The following is a 26915-nucleotide window of genomic DNA, read 5'->3' on the forward strand; positions in this document are numbered from 1 at the left end:
GATCCTTCTTTGCTGTCTTGAACTTGTCTCTTAGCTCTTCTGTTTCGCTCCTTCTAAGTTTGGCATGACAAGCATTGACCACACTTCTTGCTGAGACGATGTCAGGGTGTTTTGTGATCTGGCTCTTTTTGATTTGCCTCTCAGTAGGCAGACTCTTCGTTGCATCTGTGTGTGTGTCTATGAGCCGTTGATAGTGGTCGGTGGCAGTCTCTTCCTCCTCCCTCTCCAGTGGGCCGAAGTGATTTCTCATTTTCACAGTGTACTGGGCTTGAAGAATAGGTTGTGAGGAGAATGCCTTCCAGTCTATCTTCTCCTTGGGTTGCTGCAGGCTCAGTCTCAGTTGCATGGACACTACTCTCTGGTCAGAATTGACCGAGCTGAAGGTGCTGTAGGCCTCTGTGTTGATCACACAATTACGCCATTTTGTTCTTACGAGGATGTAGTCGAGATGTTTCCTGTTTGGGGAGATTCTGTTTTCACATGTCCACAGTTCACCAGCTTTTGTGCTGTAAGGTAAAAACGATTATCTCAACCTTCAACGCAAACACCATCCGCCTCTTGCCTCGATGCACAGAGTTGGCATCACAGGCAAGCAGAAACGAGATCTCTATCCTGGAGATCCAAGAACACTGTCATGTACTCCCAGATGAAGAGATAAGGTTCACAGAGGTAGAGGGGATGCACCTCATCCGCATGGAGAGAGTCGATGATGATGTCAGCACAAGGCGGAGTAGGGCTGATGTTGAACCGCAAGGTGAAGGCGGCACTGAGAGGCGTTGTCTCAGTCAGTGACAGAATCCTTACTGCGGAATTCGACAGAAACCCAGCGACCTCTGTCATCATCTGTTGCTCCCCACACAACTGCAGCAAGAAGAAGGAAATGGAGACCTTCTTACAGTAAACTTCACGAAGCTGTCACTTCAATACCGGCGCAGAAGTTCCTGGCTGTGCTCGGCTTTTTTAATGTGCAGGTCGGACTGGAAGATGTTCCATACTCATACCACGACTTACCAACAGAAATGGACAATACCTAGTTGATTTCATTCTAGGAGTCTAGGAGACTGTCTCATTGCCACACACAATTCAAGATGTGAGCTGGCAAACTGTGGACATACGAAAACAGAGCCTCCCTCAACAGGAAACATCTCGACTACATCTTTGTAAGGCTTTGAAAAAAAGATGTTTGAAAATTAATACCTAAATCTGCAATAAATTCATGGGTAGCAATTACTTTCACCACCCCACTTCTGATATTTCTGAGATCTGGACTACACAAAGGAGGCATCTTGAAAGTTAACACAAATCTGTCTCTTCAAAATCCTCCAAATCTAAAAGAAGAATAAGCAAACCAATATCAGTGAGGTGTTCCAGACCAACATTGAGGCCACAATCACATCTGAATGGTAAGCCACATCATTCATGGACCTGACACCAAATTGCTGAAGCAAAGATTCTATTGCAAGTTTCATTAGTGGAAGAAGTTACCAGACAAACCAAGGAACTGATTCAAGGATGTGCTCAAAACCTTAAAAAACAGCAACTACTCCAATGACTCCTAGAATCCTTCGCCCATGACTGCTAAGAGTAGGAATAAAAGCATATGGAATGATAGATAGATAGATAGATAGATAGATAGATACTTTATTCATCCCCATGGGGAAATTCAACTTTTTTTTCCAATGTCCCATACACTTGTTGTAGCAAAACTAATTACATACAATACTTAACTCAGTAAAAAATATGATATGCATCTAAATCACTATCTCAAAAAGCATTAATAATAGCTTTTAAAAAGTTCTTAAGTCCTGGCGGTAGAATTGTAAAGCCTAATGGCATTGGGGAGTATTGACCTCTTCATCCTGTCTGAGGAGCATTGCATCGATAGTAGCCTGTCGTTGAAACTGCTTCTCTGTCTCTGGATGGTGCTATGCAGAGGATGTTCAGAGTTTTCCATAATTGACCGTAGCTACTCAGCGCCCTTCGCTCAGCTACCGATGTTAAACTCTCCAGTACTTTGCCCACGACAGAGCCCGCCTTCCTTACCAGCTTATTAAGACGTGAGGCGTCCCTCTTCTTAATGCTTCCTCCCCAACACGCCACCACAAAGAAGAGGGCGCTCTCCACAACTGACCTATAGAACATCTTCAGCATCTCACTACAGACATTGAATGATGCCAACCTTCTAAGGAAGTACAGTCGACTCTGTGCCTTCCTGCACAAGGCATCTGTGTTGGCAGTCCAGTCTAGCTTCTCGTCTAACTGTACTCCCAGATACTTGTAGGTCTTAACCTGCTCCACACATTCTCCATTAATGATCACTGGCTCCATATGAGGCCTAGATCTCCTAAAGTCCACCACCATCTCCTTGGTCTTGGTGATATTGAGACGCAGGTAGTTTGAGTTGCACCATATCACAAAGTCCTGTATCAGTTTCCTATACTCCTCCTCCTGTCCATTCCTGACACACCCCACTATGGCCGTGTCATCAGCGAACTTCTGCACATGGCAGGACTCCGAGTTATATTGGAAGTCTGATGTGTACAGGGTGAACAGGACCGGAGAGAGTACGGTTCCCTGCGGCGCTCCTGTGCTGCTGACCACCGTGTCAGACCTACAGTCTCCCAACCGCACATACTGAGGTCTATCTGTCAAGTAGTCCACTATCCAATGGTATTGAGAACTCACATCCCTGCAGGAACCACTCCACCTCACAGCCTACCTAACTGCTACTTGAGATACCACTTGCACCATGTAAACAAAACAGCACAGGAACAGGCCTTTCAGCCCACAATAATGCCTGTGCTAACTATGATGCCAAATTAAACTCATTTAATCTGCCAGCACATAATTCATATGCACAATTCCCTGCATGTTCATGCCTTCATCTAAATTTTAAACATCACTACCATACTTGGTCCTGACGAAGGGTCTCGGCCCGAAACGTCGACAGTGCTTCTCCTTATAGATGCTGCCTGGCCTGCTGTGTTCCACCAGCATTTTGAGTGTGTTGTTTGAATTTCCAGCATCGGCAGATTCCCTCGTGTTTGACCAACCATATTTTCTTCAATTTCGTCACTGATAGCACATTCCAGGCAGCTAACACTCCATGTGTAAAAATATTTCACTGTACATCTCCTTTAAATTCTCCCTCTTTCATCTTAAAGGCGTAGATGATATTTGTGACATGTTTCCATCTGGGGCCTCTGCCAGTGCTCCAAATGGACCTATCAAGACCTAGATTAAATGACCACTTTATACTAGTTTGAGGCATTAGCCAACCACAGGTGGTCAGTTCCCTATTTAAAAATTGCCCACTGATTTAAAATGAAGAATCTTGGAGTGACAAAGAATTGAATAAAGGTAGAAAATTCTTAAAATGACAAAGATGAGAAATATTATTCAGAATTGGAAATTACAACATGAAATCACTAATATATAAAATGCAGACTGATGTAAAAGTGTATTATTCAACTTGCTTGTAAATTGCGATGAGAATGAGCAATTAATTCAGCAAATAAGCATCAATTCTTGTAATGCCAACTAAGCAGCAGGGTGCTATTAAGGGCTGCTGGCAAACATGAATATATTTAGTGATGAGAATGTGAGATGATGCAATTACAATGATAAATGAGCAACACATTTTTGTCCTACCCTTCACTGTTAAAGAGGCAGTGGTTTGTTGATCACCAGAATAACAGGTATAATCACCACCATCTTCAGGCTTTAGGCTATGAATAAGCAAATCAACACTTGATCCTTCTTGCTTCATCTCATACTTGTCACTTGGGTGAAGTACCAAAGATCCCTTTCTCCATTTTACGGGTGCATCAGGATTATTAACCTCACAATGTAGAGTGGCAGTGCCACCCTCTTCAGCTTCCTCATCCTTAAGTTCTTGTTTGAAAAGCAGTGGCAGTGCTATAGAATGGTAAATTTTATAATTTTTATTAGTCAACATACAGGTCTTACTTCTGGATTTCAGCATGTAATTTTAATCTCACTTGCACCAACTAACATTCTTAGTGAGAGCACCAACAATCCAGAACTGGATTTTTCTTCCCAATTATTCTTGGCCCCCACCCTTCAAAACAAACCTACAAAAAAGGAGCAATTACAATTCAAGCACCATGGGAAGCTTCTGAGACTGTGTAAGAGTATCAAGGGATAGGTCAACCAGAGACCTTCAAAACAAAATGTGCAGACAGTCCCAGGTTACAGTTTCATTCCTAAATTGATTTTTTCTAAGTCAGAAACATTTGTTTGCCAGAGCTAACCACATTGTATAACTCTGCATATGTATACTATAATTCTTGCAGTTCACTGAGTAGCTTCACTGTTTTCAAACTAACATTACCTATAATTAACCTAAGGGAACATATACTGTATCCTGTGATAATGAATGCAATGAAACAGTTTATTATTATTAGCTTGAAAAATACTTAAAATATTTATGGAAGAATATATGGAAAGTCAGAATTTCGTATGTCAGGTCATCTATAACCCTGGGAACTCCTGTCATTATAAATAAGGTCATGAAAATAATTGAATAAAGGTAAACATACACAGAGGAGGAAAACTATGAATGAAAATAGTCACATGCAGTAAGGAAATACAAGGTGGAATTGAGGAAAATTCCAAAGCCAAAGGGTGGAGAATATCTTCTGTAGATGTGACATGAATATGTAATGTTGCATATCAAGTTTTAGTGGGCTTGGGACATCACAAGATTAAAATCAAAAGCACAGAGTCTACAAATGAACTGAAAGGAGATAAATTCTAGTTTCAGCAGAATTTTCAAGTTACTAACCTATTGATCAACTCCAACGTCACAAGTTGAGAAAGGTAGGGAAATGAACAGAAGTTGAAGTAGGAATGAAGGATGGCATAAGACGAAGGTTGCAGAATATCAAGATAATGGTTAGTTAGTTCAGCGGAATGGTCCACTGTCAGGATAATCATTACCTTATGGAGACGGGAAAGATAAATACACGTGGGTAAAAATTTATGCCATAGCAAAAAAAATCTACTGGAGGAATTCAGTGGGTCAAGCTACATCTACAGGGTGAAAGGAAATGTCATTGTTTTGGGTTGAGACCTTAAACTGGCACTGAGAGTGGAGAGGGAAGATAGCTGATATAAAAAGGAGTTGGATGATACCTGGTCTGGCAAGTGGACTGAGGTGGCTTGAGGTATGTTACGTAGAAGAAGTCAGGTGCTTGAGGGGTAGGGGTGGAGATAAGAGAGAGGTATGTAGGTATGTATTTGTCTCTAAATACAAATGATAGAGAAAAAACAAGCGGAGAAAAGTAGGGAGAAGAGAGGGTGATCAGCAGAGACAGAGGCTACAAGGACTGAAGTCTGAAAAATAAGGAAGGTGATAATGGGAACAATTTAGGCAGGGAGATTTGGCAGATGGAACCAGCTAGGGGAGGGATGGAATGTGTGGGAAGTAGATAGATGTAAATAATTTGGATAAGAATGTATCAGACATGGTTAGCAGTATCTTGGTAAATCTGTACCCTCTCTAATGTTTCCACATCCTTCACATAAAGAGGCAAACAGAACTTAACACAATACTCCAAGTGTGACCTAACCAGGGTTTTATAGAGCTATAACATTACCTCACAGCTCTTGAACTTAATCCCCCAACTTTGAGAGATTTATAGACTTAGACCAAAAGCTCCCTCCAAATCTCCACACTGCTAAGAATTCTGCTATTAACTATGGATTCCGCCTTCAAGTTCAACCTTCCAAAGAGTATTACTTTTCAGGATTGAACCCCATCTGTCACTTCTCAGTCCAGCCTGTGTGCAATGCGATGCATTTGGAAAATTAAATCAGGTAAGAACTTACACAGTAAATGACAGCTCAGGGATGTTGTTGGTTGGCAGCTCTAACTCCCATGGAATTTTGTAGCATGGGATTTGTACATCCATTTCCTTCATACCCACCTCTTTCAATATTCTAGGATGCAGGTCAACAAGTTCTAATCCTATAGTCCCAATAATTTCACCTACTTTTTTTAAACTAATATTAACATATTTGATTAATTTGCTTTACCAAGGTATTTACTAAAGTAGCACAAAAGAATAGAACAGTTTTTTTTAAAAAAAGAAAACCTTCCCTACTTATGAGGCACTTGCCCTAGAAACATCTAGGGTGTATGAAAACACTAGATGGATACTTGATCCAGTGTTATCAAGCCTGGTGGCATGCAAACACATTTTTCACTTTATGTCAGCATTTTTGACAATATTAAAGCAACTACCAATTACTTAGCATTTTATATTATATCCAGTTGCAGTGCATCTGAAATGTGAAAAAGATAATCTCAAAAACAAACCCGCTATTACAGTCATAATTCCTCGTGTTTGCATCTCAAGATTGTTATGTTTTTCCTTCAACGTTTCAAGAAACATTGCAATATCTTTCAATGTTCCTACTAATATTTTTCATTAATTTTCTGTGAACTGCTGCACAAGAAATTTGAATTCCTAATTAGATTGTAATATAAATAATTACCCATGAATTGTTGCCTATTATACAATTGTAGTTAAACTACAATACTGACAAGAATCCTGATTTCAAAAACCTACTAATGAAAAGCCACAAGGTCATCCAGTCAGGAGCAATTTGAAGAAAATAATCAGTTTTTGAGGATCATTTTCTGCAGAATATGAGATATCATTTATTCATTTTAAGAGTTCTCCTACCATTCACTTTTATGGAAGCCAGTCTGTTGATCCCCAGAATCACAGATGTATTCACCAGTGTCTTCCAGTTTTAGGTTATGTATGCGCAACTCAAGGCAAGAACCTTGCTGAACCATTTCATATTTGTCACTTGGATAAATTACCACAGATCCTTTCCTTCATTCCACTGAGGCATTAGGTTTAGTAATCTCACAACTTAAAATGACAGTACTGTACTACAAACATTCAAACTTATAAAATATATAAATTAAGCATGACTTACTTCATACACTGAACCAACAAATAAACCCATCGAGTCTCAAGATAACTTAAAAATATTTGGATGCATTGATAATAATATGTTTGCAGTTTCATATAATTTCTATGCTCTATTATCAATTTGCAAGGGGAAATACGTAGATGGTTCCTTAATGTTGCTGCAACCAGGGGTGGTAATGGGGACAAACTCCCACTACCTATTAAATGCTCCCAATGGTGTGCACCTCAAATACCCGCTGACAACCAAGTCCAGCTCCCTGGCCTTCATGTAGAAGCATAGAAAACCTACAGCACAATACAGGTCCTTCGGCCCATAAAGTTGTGCCAAACCTTAGAAATCACTAAGCTTACCTATAGCCCTCTATTTTTCTAAGCTCCATGTACCTGTCCAAAAGTCTCTTAAAAGACTCTATCGTATCCACATCCACCACCGTTGCCGGCAGCCCATTCCATGCACTCACCACTCTCTGAGTAAAAAACTTACCCCTGACATCTCCTCTGTACCTACTCCCCAGCACCTTAAACCCGAGTCCTCTTGTGGCAACCATTTCAGCCCTGGGAAAAAGCCTCTGACTATCCACACAATCAATGCCTCTCATCATCTTATACACCTCTATCAGGTCACCTCTCATCCTCTGTCGCTCCAAGGAGAAAAGGCAGAGTTCACTGAACCTGTTCTCATAAGGCATGCTCCCCAATTCAGGCAACATCCTTGTAAATCTCCTCTGCACCCTTCCTATGGCTTCCACATCCTTCCTGTAGTGAGGCAACCAGAATTGAGCACAGTACTCCAAGTGGGATCTGACCAGAGTCCTATATAGCTGCAACATTACCTCTCAGCTCCTAAATTCAATTCCATGATTGATGAAAGCCAATACACCGTACGCCTTCTTAACCACAGAGTCAACCTGCACAGCTGCTTTGAGCATCCTATGGACTCCGACCCCAAGATCCCTCTGATCCTCCACACTGTCAAGAGTCTTACACCATTAACACTATATTCTACCATCATATTTGACCTACCAAAATGAACCACTTCACACTTATCTGGGTTGAACTCCATCTGTCACTTCTCAGTCCAGTTTTGCATCCTATCAATGTCTCGTTGTAACTTCTGACAGCCCTCTACACTATCCACAACACCTCCAACCTTTGTTTTTACTAACCCATCCCTCCACTTCCTCATCCAGGTCATTTAGAAAAATCAAAGAGTAAGGGTCCCAGAACAGATCCCTGAGGCACTCCACTGGTGACCGACCTCCATGCAGAATATGCATGGTTTAGCTACTAATCCCGGCAGAACCATTTCTACAGACAGGAAAACATGCAAAGGCAAGTTACGATGCATTAAAACCAGTCACTTCAGGTAAATGGGGCTCATCTGCCATGGCTGGCAGCTCATCTAGAAGGAAAACTCTGATTTTAAGACTTTATTGACTTGCAGCTATACCCACTTACTGGGAAAGCTTCGGGAGTGAACCCCAAGGGAAAAAGCTGGATCTGGAGTCCCTGAAGCAGTCTTATGTTGAGTTCAATGCTAACTGGCAACTCTGGTGATGCTGCTGGTGCCAAAATGCCATTCCTTTGGATTCATCAGATGTGTGGAGAAGGGGAGCTTGCTACATGGCAGCAGCTTACTCTTCATACTCAATACTCCCCAATACTCAATTCATACTCAATACTCCCCAATGCCATTAGGCTTTACAATTCAACCGCCATTCCTTTGGATTAATCAGATGTGTGGAGAAGGGGAGCTTGCTACATGGCAGCAGCTTACTCTTCATATCGTACTGCCCAGGCTTGCATACTTAGATAGCTAGGACGCAGTATCCATGGTCAACCCTGACCAGTGGAGGCCTCCATCTCCATCCATCCATTATCATGTAGATGACTCCATCATCATTTCCATTTATCAATGTTATGAATATTTCATTATGCTCATTGCTCAAAACACAACAGCCAGATATGCTGAAACATATTCAGTTCAATTGCTGCCTTATTAGCAAACACCTGTCTGGTACATGGAAACAATACTGATGGGTCTAAGGTAAGTGAACAAGAAGAATTTGGCATCTTGGACAAGAAAGCATACTATCTTTCCTTTCGGTTAGTCCTGACGAAGGGTCTTGGCCCGAAATGTCGACATCGCTTCTCCCTATAGATGCTACCTAGCCTGCTGTGTTCTACCAGCATTTTGTGTGTGTTGTTGTTTGAATTTCCAGCATCTGCAGATTTCCTCGTGTTTGCCAATTAATTATAAGCTATGTTTTTAAAAACATACCTTTCACTTTTAAGAAGGCTGTAGTTTTCTGATTCCCTGAATCACAGGAATATTCACCAGCATCTTCTAGGTTTAGGTTGTGAATTAGTAGCTCAACAGAAAGCTCTTTCTGCTTCATTTCATACTTTTTACATGGATGAAGTAGCATTGATTCTTTCCTCCATTTTACTGGAACATCTGGCTTACTAATCAGACAGTGAAAAGTAGCAGTACTATCTTCTTCAGCTTCCACATTCTTAAGCTCTTCTTTGATAAGCACAGGCAGGACTAAAAGAGAAGAATGTTCAAAATTCACAATGATACAGTTCATTCAACATCCAATCAAGCAAGCATTCCACTCATTATTGAATGAAATTCTGCTACAGTATCCATTCAACAATGCAATAAATTTCTTGAATGATTTTGGCTTTCTAAGATTATACCACTAAAGCATCCAATTCAGTCCCTGAGAAGAGCAGAATTAATTAACTTCAGCCGGGTTGGATATGGTTGCAAAGTTGAAGATCAAAGTCAATGTAGTTAAAATGGTCATAGTACCTCAGTTTAACTATCTTTCTATGATGCTTCCTTTAAATATTTCAGATTTGATCTACAAGCAATACAACAAAATTATTAGTGACTTTCTATGGGATAAGAAGAAGCCCAGAATTAAAATGAGTAAGATGTGTATGTCCAGGGACATGGGTGGGCTCAGTCTACCAGATGTCAGGGCATATAAATTATCCTTTGAAATGACCAAGTTAGCTAAACATTGGGACAGGGCTGATGTTGATTTAGATTGGGGAGTTACAGAGCGGAGCTTGGCCTGCACCACATTCTCCCCTTAACATTCTCTCACAACATGTGAGAAACAAGACTAATCTAAATCTTATACTATTTCACTCAAGGAGTGTGTGGAGTACAATTCATAAAGCTTGTAAAATGTCTCATTTAAATCAGTTATACTCCTCGCTCTGGAATAACCCTGCGATATACATTGGGAAACGAATGGTGTACTGGAAAGAATGGAAGATTAAAAGTGTAAATACAGTAGGTGATCTCTATGAGAATGGGATTTTTATGTCATATGTGGATTTGCAGAGGAAATATTACTTTGTAGATAAAGGGAATTTCTGGAAGCATTTACAAATAAGACATTGCGTTAGTAGCATATTCAAGAATGGTGGTGATGCACCATCAATAACTCTTGGAGACGTGAGGCGAGATATAAGCTTTTATTGGCTGGAAGAAAGAACAAGCAGCAATTGACCACCACACTACATCCTGGAGACTGAGGCCGGGGCGGTGTCTCCAATCGCCTTTATACCGGGGTCCGTGGGAGGAGCCACAGAAGCAGTCAGCTGGGGGGGGGGGGGGGGGGGCGTGTCCAGACAGGTATATGTAGTTCACCCCAGGTGGCCCACAAAGTAACCCTTTAACTGAATACCTTACACTACCACAAGAAGTTCATAAAGCATCAGTGTTTTATAAAATGTTCAAGCACTCTGTGGGTGAACCGTGTAACAATCTCAAAGCAGTACGGCAGAAGGATCTTGGAAGCGATATTGAAGATAATGAGTGGTCAAATATTTTATCAAATGTGGGTAGACATATTAGGGAAGCGAGAGGGAAATTTATTCAGTATAATAGATAGTACACAGCTATCATTTGACACCAACTAGATTCTACAAAATGGGGATTGTTGATAATCATTTATGCTGGAAATGTAAAAATGAGGTGGGCACATATTTTCACATGATTTGGGAGTGTTCCATGGTTCGTCCATTTTGGTAGAAAGTTCTTGATTTGTTGGGAAATTGGTCGGGTCCTACATTGCCCTTGTGCCCACGGCTTTGTCTCCTGGGTGATAGGACAATGATACCTAATGTAAACAATGACAAATTTACTATTTTAAAGGTGGTTCTCTTCACAGCTGCAAGAATTATATTGCAAGACTGGAAAAAACCCAGATGTCCCACTGTGAGGGAATGGACTGAGGAAATCGTTACGATTTCATCATATGAACACATGTTGGGAAGAATTAACAGTGAGGGACCTCCCCTTAGATAGATAGATAGATACTTTATTCATCCCCATGGGGAAATTCAACTTTTTTTCCAATGTCCCATACACTTGTTGTAGCAAAACTAACTTACTACCCGTCCTCCTTCCTTTTCTCCTATGGTCCACTCACTTCTCCTATCAGATCCCTTTCTCTCCAGCCCTTTACCCATCTTACCTGCCCGGCTTCACCTATTACCTTTCAGCTATCCTCCTTCCCCTCCCAACCACCTTTTTATTCTGGTGTCTTCACCCTTCCTTTCCAGTCCTGAAGATGGGTCCTGGCCCAAACATCGACTATTTGTTCATTTCCAGCATTCTGTGTGTATTGCTTTGGATTTCCAGCATCTTCAGAATTCCTTGTGACTTTGTACGTTCTCCCCATGATTGTGCGTGTTTCCAACAGACTCTGGTTTCCTCCCACATGCAAAGACATTCAGGGTAGGGTTAGTGAGTTCTCGGCTTGCTATGTTGGTCCCAGAAGCATGGTGACCCAGCACAATCCTCGCTAATTTAATTTGATGCAAACAACACATTCCACTGTATGTTTCAAAGCTAATCTTTATATGTCTTCAATTCCCATATTTTATAATATGCTCTTACAAAACAAGAGACCATTTGATCCATTCAAATATATGCTAGTTCTCAGTGCATTCCCCTTGCTTCAAGCAAATTCTGCTGCAACCCGCTCACATTATTTCCAATTAACCCATTAGAAGGATGTGATAGAAATCAGAACACCCCAAGGCAACACAGGGAGAAGGTGGAAACTCCATGAAGACAGTGCTTAAAGTCAGGATCAAACCCAGATCATTGGAATAGTGTGAAGACAGCACTAACCCCTGCACTGCCCTGTCATTCTGAATAAAGTTTCTTCCTTCATTGCAATAACGACTCTCTTTAGCAATAATTCCACTAATGCTATCATTCCTGAGAACTCAATCTGAAAACTGAGTGAAGTCCCAAATGTATTTTTAAAAGAGCTAAATGCAGCTTAGCACAAGAGGCAGGTGATTTTCCATCTTTGCTCAACCCACAAGATGCTGAGCAGGGCATCTGTTTGGTAGTTGCATCTAATGATTTACATTCAAACCACGAATACTTCAGGTCTTCCAAGAGAATCTTTGGCCTTGCAGTGCAGACACTGTAGGCTTCTTTCAAGCTTCAGGAGGAAAATTAATAGCTCTGTCTATATTCCTAAATAATTTCAAAAATATGAGGCAATATTCAGCATCCCATGCAGCTTTTTATTTACAGATAATAAATACGGTTGAAACTGTATCCATCTCAAATTCACATATCATATTTTAGGAAAAGCTTCTACCCTGCCGCCATCAGATTTTTAGATGGACAATGAACCAACCCATGAAAGCTATCTCACAATTTTTGCTCATTTTGTCCTACTTACTTAATTTAAATATATTTCTTATTGTAATTTATATTATTTATGCATTGCACTGTAATGCTGCTACAAAACAACATATTTCATGACATACATCAGTGATATTAAACCTGATTCTGTTAAACTTAAGACTGAAACCTTCGTAAGTAATGATCAGTATCTTACCTTTCACTTTTAAAGATGCACTTGTTTCTTGGTCCCTTGTCAGACAGGTATATTTTCCAGCATCTTCAGGTTTTAAATTATGAATAAGTAACTCAACATGGGAACCCCTCTGCTTTATTTCATGCTTCTCACTTGGATGAAGTACCATAGCCCCTTTCCTCCACTCCACTTGGGCATCTGGTTTAGTTATCTCACAGTGCAGAACAGCAGTAGAACCCTCTTCAGCTTCTTTGTTTTGAAGCCTTAGTTTGAAAAGCACAGGAAGGGCTAAGAAAGAGGGATTTAATTCATGAATGATGAACTTTGTTTTCAAAAGGGAAAATTGAATACTCTGAAATTTCAAATAAACTTAGCAAGAAAATAAAGAGCAATTTAATTTCAAGATTCTGCTAACATTTATAAATATTACTTCTCCAGTTGTTGACTGGAACAATTTGATAACATAAATTTCTATTGTAACAAATAAGCTGCTTCTTTCTTTAAAGTTGATCATTTCTGACATCCAATTCTTGACTGATCACTTATTACTAATACCAGATGGCTAATAGCAGGCAGAATTTATGAAACTTCAGTTTTTTCCTGGAAACTTCACTAAATGCATGTTTTATAATACTTCTTTATACTGTACATGCACATTTATATAATTCCACACTCTGCACAAATTAAAATTAAAAGATGACTTTCCAAAGGGTCAGAGCTTGCTAGGACCGTCACATCCAGCTGATGGCACTTAACCCTCTAATCCCCACTCAATGCCTCCTACAATTCAGACTTAAAGAGGAATCTATGAACACATGGTATGCTTCATGTCTGAACATATCTTGGAATGATGCAATAAAGAACAAATATGCAGAGTTTCTTAAGAGTTATAATAGGAAAATCTATCCACTGAACCTCTTCTTAGTTTGACTTAGCTTAGAAACTGCAAAAACATTGCATAAACTTCCAGTCAAAACGGCACCTGCATACAACACTTTCTTGGTTGACATCTTCTGGATAGATCATGAAACCACATATTTCACTTCTTTTAGGTCTCAAAACTTTTGTTTTTCATCTTGAATGTAATTCTGGAACTGTTGGAGCCTGTGATTTGCTGTTTGGAGATCGTTTGGGTGTTCCAGCTCCTTGCAGTCTCCAAGAAGATTCCAGGAGGCTGAGGCAATGTGAGTGAACCTCATGGAGGGCAGGCAGCAGGACGGTGCACAAGCCAATGTTCAACTCCATTTCACCGATTAAAGCTTCCATTGTTCGCCAATAAAAGCAACGAGGAAACATAGAAAACTTACAGCACAATACAGGCCCTTCAGCTCACAATGCTGTGCCGAACATGTATGTACTTTAGAAATTACCTAAGGTTACCCACAGCTCTCTCTTTTTCTAAGCTCCACGTACCTAACCAGGAGCCTCTTAAAAGACCCTATCGTATCTGCCTCCACCACCATCACTGGCAGCCCATTCTACGCACTCACCACTCTCTCCATAAAAAACATACCTCTGACATCTCCTCTGTACCAGTAGTGTACTGCTGGGATCTCTACTGATTGCAATATTCATTATGTTTTGATCCGAATGTGGGAGGCATGATTAGTAAGTTCCTAATGACTATGCACTGCATCATTAACTAGGCTACAATGATCCTCTCCCTTCTCCAGCTCTCAATCCCTTTTGCCAATCAACTTTCCAGCTCAGCTTCATTCCTCCCCCTCCTGTCTTCTCCTATCATTTCGGATCTCCCCCTTCCCCTCCCACTTTCAAATCTCTTACTATCTCTTCTTTCAATAAGTCCTGACGAAGGGTCTCGGCGCAAAATGTCGACTGTACTTCTTCCTATGAATGCTGCCTGGCCTGCTGCGTTCCACCAGCATTTCGTGTGTGTTGCCTGAATTTCCAGCATCTGAAGATTTCCTTGTGTTTGAGTAACAGTAGGTGGAATTTAATCCTGTAAATATGATGTGATATATTTTTGGGGGATTAGTCGGGGTAGAACACACACATTGAATGGTAAAGCACTAAGGAGTATGGAAAAGTAGGTGGTCTTTGATGTCCAAATCCAACTGTCCCTGAAGGTAGTGAAGAAGGCATATGGGAATGATGCCTGTATCAGCTGGCTCGAAGAATACAAGAATAAATGTTACAGTGTAGCTTCACAGGGTCATGTAGCATGGAAATTAACCCTTTGGCCAACCTGCCCATGCTGACTAAGTTATCAATTTCAGCTAGTCTCACACCTGTATTTGGCCCATTTCCCTGTAAGGCTTTCTTATCCATGAACCTGCCTAAATATTTTTTTTAAAATTCGGCCCACCACTTCCTTTGGCAGCTCTTTCCATACACACAACAGCCTGCTACAACCCTGGGAAAGCAGCCTAGCCTATCCAGTTTCTCCTCATCACTCAAATGCCAGACCTGGCCAGATCCCTGTGACTCTTTTCTGCACCCTTTTCAGCTTAATGACATCCTTCCTATAACCAGCAAACAGTACAGCATACAAGACTTGTGATCTGGTCTAACCAACATCATGTACAGCTGCAACATGACATCCTTATAGTCAATGCACCAACCAATGAGTGGAAGTGTGCCAAACACTTTCTTCATCGCCCTGGTTTAACTTCCCAAAATGCAACCCTTTGCATTTGTCCAGATTAGGTATCATTTGCTATTCCTTAGCCCACTTTTCCAGGTGATCTAGATCCTGTTGAAATCTTTGATAATATTGTTCATTACATCAATTTTTGGGGTCATTTGCAAACACAAACCATTATAAAAAGGTTACTACAGCTGGAATACAAACTGTATGCTATTGGAAGAACATGACTGTACTGGTGAAATGCAGAAGCAACTCATTAGGATGTCACCCAGGGAAAGTGCTTCACTTTGGAAAAGAGACTGGATAGGCTAAGTTTGTTACTCTTGGTACAAACCAATGAGCATAGGTTTAAAGTAATGCAGAGGGATTTGAGAAGATGTTTTTCTTACCCATCTGAATTACCAAGTGGGCTATGGGCTAAGTGCGAAAAAACGGTATTCAGGGTGATGGGCTCTTGATGGTACTTACTGTAAATGATGAGCTAAAGGCCCTCTTTCTATACTGTATGGTTCTATAAGTTTATGATTCTGTGAAAACCCTTTTTACAATCATTAAAAGTTTGATTGCTTTTTAATGATGATTTAAATGCACCTGGGTTTTGTGAACACTCAAAAGCATTTAAAGTCCCTAATAAATGCATGAGGTCTTGCTGGCTACAAAACATTTTCCTCAATTCTAAAATGATAAATTTCTTAATATCTTACAATGCTTAAGTCCTGTTGGACTGTACGGTAACGGAAAATTGGAATTACCAATTACAAGTCTTGTGGAAGGATACAAATGCACCAAAGCAAGGTTGGTCATTACCCTCACTGAATCTGAAGATACTGTTATTCGAACAGCGGCCCCCCCCACCCCCCGTGTGGCAACCGGGACGAAGTGGACCCCATCTGAAGCCGTTCAGAGTGCTAGGTCTGCTCTTCACTTCAGGGATGTGGTTGGCCAAGTCCAACATGGGAGAGCCAGGCTCGGGCTCGTCCCAAAGGCTCCTCAATAGCACAAGGCAACATCAGTGCAGAAGAGACGGCTTGTGGTGGAGGAAGTGAGGAGACAGGAGGAGGCAAAGTGACACGCCAGAGCCATTTCAATGGCCAAGCAGGGCCAATGGACTAATTGGGAGAGCCTGGAAAAGAGGAAACTCAGTTGGCGTGACATCTGGGAGATGGAGGGATCTTGGCTAAGTTTTGTCATCAGAGCCACTTATGACCTCCTACCAACAAGACAAAACCTGAACCAGTGGTGAGGAGAAGACCCCACTTGCTCTCTTTGTCAAGCACCGGTATCACTAAGGCACATTTTAACAGGATGCACCATGAGCCTCAGCCAGAGGCAGTATACTTGGCGGCATAACCAAGTTCTTAGACAGCTGGCATCAATCTTGGAACAGAGGCAAACCACCGTAAACACTCTCCCACAAACATCTGCAGGAAATATCCACATCACACAATTTGTACCAGCAGACCAACCTCCAGAGCACCAGGTAACATCAAAGGATATAAGCATTCTGCATGTTGCTCGGGATTGGAAAATGGACGTGGACTTGGAGAAAAAGCTTGCGTTTCCCCCAAACATTGCGGCTACAACACTCCGGCTGGACATGGTCCTGTGGTCCACAACAGCCAAGCTGGCATATGTTGTGGAATTGACAGTACCATGGGAAGATGGTGTTGAAGAAGCTTATGAGAGGAAAAAGACCAAGCACTCTGAACTGGCAACTGAAGCTGCTCAGAATGGCTGGAAAACCAAGATTTTCCCTGTAGAAGTGGGATGCAGGGGATTCGTTGCTACATCTACAACCAGTCTATTGAAGAAGGTGGGGGTGACGGGTGTCTCCCTCCAACAAGCAATCAAGTCCTTGTCAAATGCAGCAGAGCAAAGCAGCAATTGGATTTGGATTAAAAGGAAAGACAACAACTGGGCTGCAAGATGAAGACAGGAGGGTACGGAACTGAGGGGAGGGGGGTGTATCTAGGACGCCAGGTAACACCGTTGAGCCCTCTGGAGATGTAGTGGGCTTATCAATGAAATGTCAAAGAAGGAGGGTGCCCACCTGATGACCCCGATGAAGTAGCTACCCTCCTCGTCACCACTCCAAGCCTACTGCCAACATCGAGAGTGCCGACTTTATCATTGGGATTGAAACATCAAGTCCTAGTAGCTCTACTCTACTGTGAGGTCTTGCTGGCTACAAAAGATTTTCCTCAATTCTAAAATGATAAATTTCTTAATATCTACAGGCAGACTGACAAATTTCCTCTTTCCTGCATGTTGATAATTTTTTGTCAGGCAAACAAAAGGATGTCAAGATTTCAGGAACAGTTTACCTACTTCTGAAAATCATTTGAGCCAATCAAGTATAACAAGGTAACCTGTCAATTACTATTGTTTCTTTTGATTTCATTAAGTACGTCGCAGCAGATATTTCGTTTCCGGATAACTACCGCATTAATAATTCAATATAAATACTGTGTATACAATACTGTGCAAAGGTCTTAGGCATATGTAAAAGAATTCCTTAAAGTGAAGATGCTTTCAAAAATTTTGAAATGAAGTTTCTAAATATCACAAAAATTACGATAAAGAGCTGTAAGCAGTAAATAAACTAAATCAAATCAATATTTGGTGTAACAACCCTTTCCCTTTAAAACTTCGTCAATTCTCTTAGGTACACTGTTGTGCAATTTTATAAGAAAATCGACTGGTAGGTTGTTTCAAGTATCTTGGAGAACTTGCCATGGTTCTTCTGCAGACTTTGGCTGTCTCACTTGCTTCTGCCTCTCCAGATAATCATGGACAGCTTCAATAACGTTGAGTTCAGGGCTCTGTAGAGGCCATACCATTTGAAACCATATAAAAAATCTAGGGTGCCTAAGCCTTTTGCACAGTACTGTGCATTATCCCATTTTTTAGAAATCCAATTATTTCAGTACTTGGTTCATCAGTTCTGTTTCTTGTATTGTATTTAAATTCTCTGCTGGCTTTATTTCCTGTCATCATTTTAAACTTAGCAGGACACTGTTTTCTGTGCTTGTTTAAATTTACTGGGACTATGTTCCCCTGCACATTTTAAATTTCATGAGATCCGATTCCCCGTCCTTTTAAAATCACTGGGGTTCTCTTTTTTAATGATCTCCTTAAATATAAAGTGTTTGGAAAATTAATTGCGCAGCCGTCGAACATATAAAAATAAGTGAATTAATAACATGATGGTGTATTACTCAGTGTAATATCTAACAAACTAGAGAACCTGTCAGTTCAGTGCCATCAAAATCCTGAGGCTGCCAGATTAATGCAATTCTATTGAGGTGCACAATAATTATCAAATTATCTTCAAGTATATTTCAATCTAATCTGCAAAATAAAAGCTAAACATTGATTAAGAAGTATTGTGCATTGTTTGATCTCCCAAAATTTCCTTCCATGCAAATTTGATAATGGCAAAAGGAAGATTATAACATTGCTAATACCACAGCAATATTGAAGGAAATGGAGATGTCTAATAATTATTGATAAGGTGCTGAATGATATCTTTGGAAATGACTGAAAATAAATTTGTCATTAAAGATGCTTGCGTTAATACCTTTCACTTTTAGAAAGCCTGATGTTTTGTGATCCCTTGAATCGCAGGTATACTCTCCAGCATCTTCAACTTTTAGGCTATGAATGATCAACTCCACGCAGGAACCCTTTTGTTTCATTTCATACTTCTCACTTGGATGAAGCACCACAGATCCCTTTCTCCATTCCACTGGGGCATCCGGCTTTGAGATTTCACATCGCAGAGTGACAGTACTGTCCTCTTCAGCTTCCTTATTCTGAAGCTCTTTTTTGAAACGCACAGGAAGGGCTAAGAGAGACAATCAGTAAGTTCATGGTGATGTACTTCAGTTATGATTCAAGAATGATATTGCTGATCAAATATTCCATGCCAGATTGTTATACTGCTTAGTCCCATCAACATGTCTCTGGACCATAGGCCTCCATACCCCTGTTGCCCAAACTTCCCTTACATGTTGAAATCAGATCAACACAAGAAATAATAGAAGTGGGTTACAATTACAGAGATTACAAGACATTTATACGTTCATAAGGTCAAGAGAATGATAGCAAATACAACTAGCTCAGGAAAGTACCTTGGTTGACATTGTCAAGTTAGTCAGGGGGCTTAGCATTCTGTGCTGTATGCGATGACACTATGACATTATTAAAATGAGTTGAATGTTATTTGGTGTAATATTTAACTGTGTGGAGAACTTGCCAAGTCAGTAACAGAAAAAATCTTTACAGTGCCGGATTAAATTTTGCTCTAGTATTTTAATAGTATAAAGTTTTATTCTGGAGCAGAATATCTAATTCCCAAATTAAAACTGAATATATTTTATCCTCATATGTACCATTTGTAAAACAGAAGAAAAGTTTGACTAGAAATTATCTTACAATTCAGATTTTCAAAATTTACTGCATTGCAAATTTGATAGTGTGGAAGTAATATTCCATATTGCTAATACTAAGGTCACACTGAAGGAAAAGAGGACTACTAACAATTATCAATAAGGTACTAAATGAAAACTTTTGAGACAACTGAATAAATTAGTCATTAAAGATGGTTACTGCCATACCCTTCACTTTTAGAAAGCCTGATGTTTTGTGATCCCTTGAATCGCAGGTATACTCTCCAGCATCTTCAACTTTTAGGCTATGAATGATCAACTCCACACAGGAACCCTTTTGTTTCATTTCATACTTCTCACTTGGATGAAGCACCACAGATCCCTTTCTCCATTCCACTGGGGCATCCGGTTTTGAGATTTCACATCGCAGAGTGACAGTACTGTCCTCTTCAGCTTCCTTATTCTGAAGCTCTTTTTTGAAACGCACAGGAAGGGCTAAGAGAGACAATCAGTAAGTTCATGGTGATGTACTTCAGTTATGATTCAAGACTGATATTGCTGATCAAATAGTCCATGCCAGACAATTATTCTGCTTAGTCCCATCAACCCGTCGCTGGACCATAGGCCTCCATACCCCCCACCCCCACCCACGTATTTATCCAAACTTCCCTTAAGTGTTGAAATCGGACCAACACACACTACTTCCACTGACATCCCATTCTACATTCTCACTACCCTCAGAGTGAAGTTGTTCCTCCTCAGGTTCCCTTTAAACAGTTCACCTTTCATCCTTAACCCATGACCTCTAGTTCTACTCGCACCCAACCTCAGTGGAAAATGTGTGCTTGCATTTTCCCTCTCTACACCCCTCATAATTTTGTATACTTTTATCAAATCTCCCCTCATTCTCCTATGCTCCAGGGAATAAAGTCCTAACCGAGACGTCCGTTCCTTATAGCTCAGGTCCTCAAGTTCGAACATCCTTGTAATTTTTTTCCCGCACTTTTTCATTCTTATTCAATGAAGGCAGTTGTGAAATGACACATTTTGACAAGTTACACCAGGCGAGGACTTACACAGTAAATGACATGGTTCTATGAAGTGCTGTAGAACAGAAAGGTCTAAGGGCCAATATATTATTTCCTGAAAGTAGCGACACAGATAGCCAAGTCAGTGAAGGCAGTATTGGGCATGCTTGCTGACATCAATGGTGCACAGAGTACAAGAAGTTGGTGAGTCTCTATCTGGCATATTGTCCACTGATCTAGTCACAATGGAAGAACGTGACTAAGGTGGGTACCATGCAGAAAAGGTTTACAAGGTTGCTATTATGACTGGTGTGGCAGAGTTATTAGGAGATACCAGATCAGTTGGAATTATGATCACTGGAACAACAGAAGCTCATGGACAGAGATTTATAAAATTATGAAGGGCACAGAGAGGAGAATGGTCACGGTCTTTTTCCACATGAAAGAAAAGTTGAAAAATAGAAGGCACAAATTTAAGACAAGAGATTTAAGATTTAAAAGCAAGTTGAGGAACATGTTTTCCCACACAGCAGACCATGGATATATGGAATAACTGCTTCAGGAAATAATAGAAGTGGGTTACAATTACAGAGATTACAAGACATTTATACGTTCATAAGGTCAAGAGAGTGATAGCAAATACAACTAGCTCAGGAAAGTACCTTGGTTGACATTGACAAGTTGGTCAGGGGGCTTAGCATTCTGTGCTGTATGCAATGACTCTATGACATTATTAAAATGAGTTGAATATTACTTGGTGTAATATTTAACTGTGTGGAGAACTTGCCAGGTCAGTAACAGAAAAAATCTTTACAGTGTCAGATTAAATTTTGCTCTAGTATTTTAATAGTGTAAAGTTTTATTCTGGTGCAGAATATCTAATTACCAAATTATAACCGAATATATTTTATCCTCATATGTACCGTTTGTAAAACAGAAGAAAAGTTTGACTAGAAATTATCTTACAATTCAGATTTTCAAAATTTGTTGCATTGCAAATTTGGTAGAGCAAAAGTAATATTCCATATTGCTAATACTAAGGTCACATTGAAGGAAAAGGGGACTACTAACAATTATCAGTAAGTTACTGAATGAAAACTTTTGAGACAACTGAATAAATTAGTCATTAAAGATAGTTACTGCCATACCCTTCACTTTCAGAAAGCCTGATGTTTTCTGATCCCTTGAATCGCAGGTATACTCTCCAGCATCTTCAACTTTTAGGCTATGAATGATCAGCTCCACGCAGGAACCCTTTTGTTTCATTTCATACTTCTCACTTGGATGAAGCACCACAGTTCCCTTTCTCCATTCCACTGGGGCATCCGGTTTTGAGATTTCACATTGCAGAGTGACAGTACTATCCTCTTCAGCTTCCTTATTCTGAAGCTCTTTTTTGAAACGCACAGGAAGGGCTAAGAGAGACAATCAATAAGTTCATGGTGATGTACTTCAGTTATGATTCAAGAATGATATTGCTGATCAAATACAGAATATTATATCCTGTCATCTCTGATATATTTTAATAATTTAGGAGTGAATGTAGGTAGTTTGAATAGTAAGTTAGTGGATGATAACAAAATTGTTGTGGGGGACAGTAAAGAAGATTGTCCGAGGATCCAACAGGATCTGCAACAAATTGGAACCTAGGCAAAGGAATGACAGGTAGAATTCATAGTCATGGAGCACTACAGCACAGAAACAGACCTTTTTGCCCATCTCGTCAATGCCAGACTGTTATACTGCCTAGTCCCATCGACTCGTCTCTGGACCATAGACCTGCATACCCCACCTGCCCAAGTATTTATCCAAACTATACTTAAATATTGAAATCAGATCAATAAACACTACTTCCACTGACAACCTATTCCACACACTCATTATCCTGAGTGAAGAAGTTCCTCATCATACTCCCTTTAAACATTTCATCTTTCATTCTTAACCCATGACCTCTCAGCCAACCTCAGTGCAAAATATCTGCTTGCATTCACCATATCTACAGCTCTCAATTTTATACACCTCTATTCCCTGGAGCAAAGGAGAATGAGGGGAGATTTGATAAAGTCCTAACCTATACAACCATTCCTTATAACTCAGGTCCTCAAGTCCTAGCAACATCCTTCCAATTGTTTTCTGCATTCTTTCAATCTCATTGAACTCAGACAGTTGTCAAGTGACATATTTTGATAAGTTACACCAGGGCAGGACTTACACAGTAAATGACATGGTTCTATGAAGTTCTGTAGAACAGAAAGGTCCAAGGGCCAAAGTATTATTTACTAAAAGTAGCGACAGATAGCCAAGTCAGTGAAGGCAGTATTGGGCATGCTTGCCAACATGAATGGTGCACTGAGTACAATATGTTGGTGAGTCTCTATCTGGCATATTGTCCACTGCTCCAGTCACAATGGAAGAACGTGACTAAGGTGGGTACCATGCAGAAAAGGTTCACAAGGATGCTATTAAGATTGGTGTGGCAGACTTATGAGGAGAGACCAGATCAGATGGAATTATGATCACTGGAACAAGAGAAGCTCATGGATAGAGATTTATAAAATCATGAAGGGCATAGATAGGAGAATGGTCACGGTCTTTTTCCACATGAAAGGAAAGTTGAAAAATAGAGGGCACAAATTTAAGACAAGAGATTTAAGATTTAAAGGCAAGTTGAGAAACATGTTTTTCCACGCAGCGGGCCATGGATATATGGAATAGCTGCTTCAGGAAATAATAGAAATGGGTTACAATTACAGAGATTACAAGACATTTGTACGTTCATAAGGTCAAGAGAGTGATAGCAAATACAACTAGCTCAGGAAAGTACCTTGGTTGACATTGACAAGTTGGTCAAAGGTCTTAGCATTCTGTGCTGTATGCGATGACCCTATGACATTATTAAAATGAGTTGAATATTACTTGGTGTAATATTTAATAGTGTGGAGAACTTGCCAGGTCAGTAACAGAAAAAATCTTTACAGTGCCGGATTAAATTTTGCTCTAGTATTTTAATAGTGTAAAGTTTTATTCTGGAGCAGAATATCTAATTACCAAATTATAACTGAATATATTTTATCCTCATATGTACCGTTTGTAAAACAGAAGAAAAGTTTGACTAGAAATTATCTTACAATTCAGATTTTCAAAATTTGTTGCATTGCAAATTTGGTAGAGCAAAAGTAATATTCCATATTGCTAATACTAAGGTCACATTGAAGGAAAAGGGGACTACTAACAATTATCAGTAAGTTACTGAATGAAAACTTTTGAGACAACTGAATAAATTAGTCATTAAAGATAGTTACTGCCATACCCTTCACTTTCAGAAAGCCTGATGTTTTCTGATCCCTTGAATCGCAGGTATACTCTCCAGCATCTTCAACTTTTAGGCTATGAATGATCAGCTCCACGCAGGAACCCTTTTGTTTCATTTCATACTTCTCACTTGGATGAAGCACCACAGTTCCCTTTCTCCATTCCACTGGGGCATCCGGTTTTGAGATTTCACATTGCAGAGTGACAGTACTATCCTCTTCAGCTTCCTTATTCTGAAGCTCTTTTTTGAAACGCACAGGAAGGGCTAAGAGAGACAATCAATAAGTTCATGGTGATGTACTTCAGTTATGATTCAAGAATGATATTGCTGATCAAATACAGAATATTATATCCTGTCATCTCTGATATATTTTAATAATTTAGGAGTGAATGTAGGTAGTTTGAATAGTAAGTTAGTGGATGATAACAAAATTGTTGTGGGGGACAGTAAAGAAGATTGTCCGAGGATCCAACAGGATCTGCAACAAATTGGAACCTAGGCAAAGGAATGACAGGTAGAATTCATAGTCATGGAGCACTACAGCACAGAAACAGACCTTTTTGCCCATCTCGTCAATGCCAGACTGTTATACTGCCTAGTCCCATCGACTCGTCTCTGGACCATAGACCTGCATACCCCACCTGCCCAAGTATTTATCCAAACTATACTTAAATATTGAAATCAGATCAATAAACACTACTTCCACTGACAACCTATTCCACACACTCATTATCCTGAGTGAAGAAGTTCCTCATCATACTCCCTTTAAACATTTCATCTTTCATTCTTAACCCATGACCTCTCAGCCAACCTCAGTGCAAAATATCTGCTTGCATTCACCATATCTACAGCTCTCAATTTTATACACCTCTATTCCCTGGAGCAAAGGAGAATGAGGGGAGATTTGATAAAGTCCTAACCTATACAACCATTCCTTATAACTCAGGTCCTCAAGTCCTAGCAACATCCTTCCAATTGTTTTCTGCATTCTTTCAATCTCATTGAACTCAGACAGTTGTCAAGTGACATATTTTGATAAGTTACACCAGGGCAGGACTTACACAGTAAATGACATGGTTCTATGAAGTTCTGTAGAACAGAAAGGTCCAAGGGCCAAAGTATTATTTACTAAAAGTAGCGACAGATAGCCAAGTCAGTGAAGGCAGTATTGGGCATGCTTGCCAACATGAATGGTGCACTGAGTACAATATGTTGGTGAGTCTCTATCTGGCATATTGTCCACTGCTCCAGTCACAATGGAAGAACGTGACTAAGGTGGGTACCATGCAGAAAAGGTTCACAAGGATGCTATTAAGATTGGTGTGGCAGACTTATGAGGAGAGACCAGATCAGATGGAATTATGATCACTGGAACAAGAGAAGCTCATGGATAGAGATTTATAAAATCATGAAGGGCATAGATAGGAGAATGGTCACGGTCTTTTTCCACATGAAAGGAAAGTTGAAAAATAGAGGGCACAAATTTAAGACAAGAGATTTAAGATTTAAAGGCAAGTTGAGAAACATGTTTTTCCACGCAGCGGGCCATGGATATATGGAATAGCTGCTTCAGGAAATAATAGAAATGGGTTACAATTACAGAGATTACAAGACATTTGTACGTTCATAAGGTCAAGAGAGTGATAGCAAATACAACTAGCTCAGGAAAGTACCTTGGTTGACATTGACAAGTTGGTCAAAGGTCTTAGCATTCTGTGCTGTATGCGATGACCCTATGACATTATTAAAATGAGTTGAATATTACTTGGTGTAATATTTAATAGTGTGGAGAACTTGCCAGGTCAGTAACAGAAAAAATCTTTACAGTGCCGGATTAAATTTTGCTCTAGTATTTTAATAGTGTAAAGTTTTATTCTGGAGCAGAATATCTAATTACCAAATTATAACTGAATATATTTTATCCTCATATGTACCGTTTGTAAAACAGAAGAAAAGTTTGACTAGAAATTATCTTACAATTCAGATTTTCAAAATTTGTTGCATTGCAAATTTGGTAGAGCAAAAGTAATATTCCATATTGCTAATACTAAGGTCATATTGAAGGAAAAAGGCTCTACTAACAATTGTCAATAAGGTACTGAATGAAAATGTTTGAGACGACGGAATAAATTAGTCATTAAAGATGGTTACTGCCATACCCTTCACTTTTAGAAAGCCTGATGTTTTGTGATCCCTTGAATCGCAGGTATACTCTCCATCATCTTCAACTTTTAGGCTATGAATGATCAACTCCACGCAGGAACCCTTTTGTTTCATTTCATACTTCTCACTTGGATGAAGTACCACTGATCCCTTTCTCCATTCCACTGGGGCATCCGGTTTTGAGATTTCACATCGCAGAGTGACAGTACTGTCCTCTTCAGCTTCCTTATTCTGAAGCTCTTTTTTGAAACGCACAGGAAGGGCTAAGAGAGACAATGAGTAAGTTCATGGTGATGTACTTCAGTTATGATTCAAGAATGATATTGCTGATCAAATACAGAATATTATATCCTGTCATCTCTCATATATTTTAATAATTTAGGAGTGAATGTAGGTAGTTTGAATAGTAAGTCAGTGGATGATAACAAAATTGTTGTGGGGGACTGTAAAGAAGATTGCCGAGGATCCAACAGGATCTGCAACAAATTGGAACCTAGGCAAAGGAATGACAGGTAGAATTCATAGTCATGGAGCACTACAGCACAGAAACAGACCTTTTTGCCCATCTCGTCAA

The 26915-nt window shown here is 40.0% G+C and overlaps 1 protein-coding gene across 1 annotated transcript in view; it reads right to left on the minus strand.

Annotated features, from left to right (window-relative positions):
- Positions 1-26915, minus strand: part of LOC140732397 (obscurin-like) — a 530964-nt gene that overhangs the window by 299581 nt on the left and 204468 nt on the right. The window contains exons 43-50 of the mRNA XM_073054987.1: positions 26338-26604; positions 24176-24442; positions 22014-22280; positions 20066-20332; positions 19027-19293; positions 12860-13126; positions 9253-9519; positions 3652-3918 (exon numbers count right to left, since the gene is read on the minus strand). Of these exons, the coding sequence (XP_072911088.1) occupies positions 3652-3918; positions 9253-9519; positions 12860-13126; positions 19027-19293; positions 20066-20332; positions 22014-22280; positions 24176-24442; positions 26338-26604 (2136 nt within the window). The remainder of the gene's footprint in view (positions 1-3651; positions 3919-9252; positions 9520-12859; positions 13127-19026; positions 19294-20065; positions 20333-22013; positions 22281-24175; positions 24443-26337; positions 26605-26915) is intronic.

The sequence above is a fragment of the Hemitrygon akajei genome, chromosome 8, assembly GCF_048418815.1.
Source record: "Hemitrygon akajei chromosome 8, sHemAka1.3, whole genome shotgun sequence".
Lineage (NCBI taxonomy): Eukaryota > Metazoa > Chordata > Chondrichthyes > Myliobatiformes > Dasyatidae > Hemitrygon > Hemitrygon akajei.